Genomic DNA, 4,652 nt, shown 5'->3' with positions numbered 1-4,652 from the left:
AAAAAAAAAAAAAAAAAGGAAAAGAAAACTTGGATTTCCACCTTCATGCACATTTCTGTTGGGAAACTCAAAGCAAAGTCGTGATATTTCATCTAAATCACTTTGTTCTGTGTGTCCCACTTGAAAATTCGCCAAAAATAAACCGTTTGCACAATAAACAGTCAGTCGAAAACAAAAAATTCTGCTTTACACAATGAAACCGTGAAGCTGTTCGTGACTCGGCTGCGACAGACGGTCACTTTACAACAATTTATGAATGCTTTCGTTAAACTCGGCTGAACTGCAGGATGTGTTTCATACAAAACAACACCTTCTATTCTGCTTCCAGTTTGTTTTTTTTAAATTCAACATTCAACTTTTAGGATGTTTCACACTTCTTTAAGCCACATTGTTAAAAAAATCAATAAATGTTTTTTAAAAAGCTGCCATCGCCATGCTTCACGTCATGATGCTGCCACCGCCATGCTTCACAGTATGGATGGTGTGTTTGTGATGCTGTTCAGTGTTTGGTGCCAGACCAGAGGAAACTAATCCCGGGACCAGGCTCATCATTCCCACCAAGCAGCCGTCAGCGACGCGACTCCTCCGTGGGTTTCCGACGAGGTTTAATCAACATTCACGGACTAAAACGATGCACCGACAGCAGAAATAACTGTTTGCCGAGCGTCCACACTCATCATCCCGGTTTCATTCTCCTCCAAACACAAACACAAAACCAGCTAAACGCACCGAGACTGAACTCTGGCTTCTTCCCACTTCACTTTCACAATCGCTCCAGTCATGCAAAGTTTGCTGGATTTGGCCAAAACACTGTCGCACACACACACACAGACACACACACACACACACCGTCCATGAAAGCCTCCATTCAGCACATTTTGCCTCATTTGAATTAGAGAAGCCGCCATTGTGTGCCCAACCGGCTCCGATCTGGTGAGGCCTTTCAGTTTCCTCAAACAAAATAAAAAGGAAAAAAAAAAATTTAGAAAAATACGGCGGAGCAAAAATAACAACAAGCGCAGCAGACGTTACAGCTGACAACGAGCTTCCTGCAGGAAAACAAAGAGGCATCAGAGCGTGAAAGTGCAACCAAACCCGAGACCGTTCCGTCCCGCTGCTCCTGAACTACCATCCAGACAAACTGATTTTAAAACCAAACGGAGACCAAACAAAGAAACACAACGACTTTTAGATCGATAAGTAAACTTGAAAGTAAAACTCTGCACCGTCGGACGTTTCTGCCGTTTAGTTTAGCCGCAGGAATAAAAAAACAACTTGTTGCACAATCGTAGGAATCTGTTGGTGTTCCGCCTGCAGGAGGTTCTCAGACGTTCCTCGTGTCTCCTGCAGAAGCTCGACTCTGTGCAGGATTTACAAAACCTGGAAACAAATCGTCAGAGAAAGCGAAATGCACAAACATTCGCCAGCTTTCCAGCATCTCGAACTCAACAATCTGAAGTTCTGGATAGACTAACAGGAACTGAACTCGATTATCTGGATCGTTTTTATGTTTTACAGATTAATTAAATTTACTCAGAAATGTCTCGCTGCAGCTCCAAAGCAACTATTAAACTGCTTCGAGTTGGTTTTTTTAAGCGTAAAAAGTCCAAATTCTGTTTGCATCATCCTAAATGTGAGATTCTCTGTTTTCCTTCCACAACAAACTGAACATCTTTCAGGTTTTTGGGTCGTCTTGGACATTTTCTATCACGTTAGAAACCAAAGAACCGACTTCTTAAATCATGAACTGCAGCTATAATCACCGAAATACCTCCTGAGTCGTAATGCGGTCGATTCATTTTACAAGCAACAATCTGCAGGGTCTTTGAGTTTTATCACATTATTTAGTTTGAACAGCGTCTCTATCTGTCACCACAACGATCAGTCACGTGGCTGTCAATCACTAAACCCATCATTAATCAAAAAACGCTCTAAATTCTGTGATTTCAGCTTCGAAAATGTGAATAATTCTGATTTCTTTCCTCCTTTATGACAGAAAACTGGATTTTTTGGGGACAGCAATTGATATTTTCCACCATTTCCTGACATTTTTTTTACACTAAACAACTAATTTAAAAATGAAAATAGTTGCAGCCATGTGACCAGTGAGAGCCAATCAGCGCTGACGGATGAATAAAACTAAGTTCTGTGATTTTAGCTTCATAAATGTGATTATTTCTGGTTTCTTTCCTTCTTTATGAAAGAAAACTGAATATTTGGGGACATTTTTCACATTTTTTTTTGCCATTGTACTGCCCAAACAACTGATCAGTAATCCAGAAGTAAAAAACAACCGCAGCCTGAATCTGATTGGTTCCTCGTCAATCAGCACTGACGGATTAATAAAACAGTCTAAATTATGTGATTTCAGCTTCTTAATATTTCTGGTTTCTTTCCTCCTCTATAAGAGAAAACTGGATATTTTTTGGTTTTTGGGGGACACTGATTGCTATTTTCCACCATTTACTAGTCGATTAGTTTAAAAATTAAAATAGTTGCAGCCGTGTGACCAAGAAGAGCCAATCAGAGCTGACAGATAAATAATAATAATAATAAAACAGTCTAAGTTCTGTGATTTCAGCTTCATAAATGTGAATATTTCTGGTTTCTTTCCTTCTTCATGAAAGAAAACGGATTATTTTGGGGGGTTTTGGGGACATTAAATGACATTTTTTGCCAAACAACTGAGCATTAATCCAGAAATAAAAAAATATCTGATTGGTTCGTCACCAGTTAGAGCCAATCAGAGCTGACGGATTAATGCTGGAAATTTACTTTAATTAAACATGTGGTAGATGTAAAAACAGTCTAAATTGTGTGATTTCAGTTTCTCAGATGTGAATGTTTCTGGTTTCTGGTTCCTCCTTAATGGCAGCAAGCTGACTATTTGGGGGTTTCTGACGTGTTTGAACCCAAACAGTTGAAATTCTCTGATTTCAGCTTCTTAAATGTGAATATTTTCTGGTTTCTTTGCTCCTCGGTGACGGTAAACTGAATATTTTTGGAGTTTTGGCTCAACTGATGACAACTAGTCCATGAATAGAGAAATTAAACTAATCAAGGCTGAAGAGTTGCTTTAACTAAACATCTGGAAAACTTCAAATTCTCTGATTTCAGTTTCTGAGATGTGATTATTTCTGCTTTCTTTCCTCCTCAGTGACATTAAACTGAACATCTTTGGACTTTTGGAGACTTTGATCAACATGTTCTGACATTTTAAAGTCCAAAAGAACTGAAGAATTGTTGATCAAACATCTGGAAGAAAGATTAAAGGTTTGTTGTGTCTCTGCTCCAGCTGTCTGCTCTGGATCAGTACCGGCTCTACACATCTGTCCTCCTGCTTTAAATCCGGTTCTGTTGCTCTCAGGTTCAACCTCGGAGCAGAACCAGCGGCTTCAGGCCGCTCAGGTGCTTCCTGTCTGAGGTTCGCTCCGGTTCTGCTCGGCGCGGCGCGGCGCGGCTCGTCTCCTCTGTGCTCTGAGGCCCTGCTCCGTCTGCGCCGTGAACGCAGCACATTTTCTGACAACTTCCTGAAGTCGCTGCTGTCGGAACTTCGGCTACGTGGCTCCGCCGCGGCGCCCGGTGACCGGAGACCGGAGACGGTGCCAGAAACGCGGCCCAGCGTGCGAACCGCGTTACGCGCTCTCACACCGAGGGAATGTGGCCGCGGGTCGACGCGTCGAGGCGGGCACGGCGCGCCACCGAGCACCGAGCACCGAACGGAGCCTCCGCACCGACAGCCAGCCCGCGGTGCCGCCGTGTCCGAGGCTCCGGTTGCTCTTACCTGCAGCGGGGGGATGCCGCCCGGAGCGTCCGCGGCGTCGGGCGAGTTGTCGAACACTCGGTCCCGGTACAGAGACCACAGACCGACGTTGGGCAGGAAGAGCAGAGCCGCGAGCAGCAGCCCGGCCAGCTGCAGCAGCCGCTTCTCCTTCCGCCTCATGGCTCCGGAGGACCAGGCGGCGGCGGCGGCGGAGAGGAGCTCAGAGTCCGACTGACTCACCGCGTTCACCGGGAGGAGGCAACTTCTGTGCGGCGGAGGGGACGGACGCCGGAGCTGTGACGCTCCGCGGCGGCTACTGCTGCCGCTGGAGGGCGCCGGGGAGGCGGAGGCTCGGCCCGCGGGAGCCCGGTCTTAAAGGAGCCGGAGGTCCGGAGACCGAACCCACTGGGACCGGGACCGGGACCGGGACCGGGACCAGGGGCGCCTCGAAGTCCCCGGAGCTCCGGGACGCACATGGAGACCGGAGGAGGCGGAGCTCCGGGAAGGTTCCCAGCAGAACCCGAACAGAACATCAGCAGAACTTCCAAAGGGTCCAAACATTGAACCTGCTGGTACACAGCAAAAACTGGAGTGTTGAAATTTCAGGGTTAAATGTTTCTGAGTTGATTTTAACTCCAAAAGTGTGATTTTAACACATTCTGATTTAAATGGTGGTCAGTGTTGGAGTTATTTGACAGAGTTGATCACATCAGTGTTGATTCCGGTGTAGCTGCGTATCGTCAGTGTTACTTTAACTCTGTAGAGAGGTGATTTTAAAACGTAGCCCCGCCCACTGGACCGCGCATCTCACTCTTTCCGTTGGAGACATTGAGACCTGAATTTTCCTCGTGAAGCGGTGCTACAAGGTAAGTGGAATTAAGTCAGATTT

General features: G+C 45.7%; 1 protein-coding gene across 1 annotated transcript in view; it reads right to left on the bottom strand.

Annotated features, from left to right (window-relative positions):
• LOC103358844 (polypeptide N-acetylgalactosaminyltransferase 10-like) overlaps positions 1-4,324 on the bottom strand; it is a 123,612-nt gene extending 119,288 nt beyond the window's left edge. Inside the window, exon 1 of the mRNA XM_008283984.1 lies at positions 3,785-4,324. Within this exon, the coding sequence (XP_008282206.1) occupies positions 3,785-3,943 (159 nt within the window). The 5' untranslated portion in view covers positions 3,944-4,324. The remainder of the gene's footprint in view (positions 1-3,784) is intronic.
• Between the last annotated feature and the right edge of the window lie 328 nt (positions 4,325-4,652).

The sequence above is a fragment of the Stegastes partitus genome, unplaced genomic scaffold, assembly GCF_000690725.1.
Source record: "Stegastes partitus isolate 25-593 unplaced genomic scaffold, Stegastes_partitus-1.0.2 Scaffold336, whole genome shotgun sequence".
Classification (NCBI taxonomy): Eukaryota; Metazoa; Chordata; class Actinopteri; family Pomacentridae; genus Stegastes; species Stegastes partitus.
This window is presented reverse-complemented; position numbering and strand designations above follow the sequence as displayed.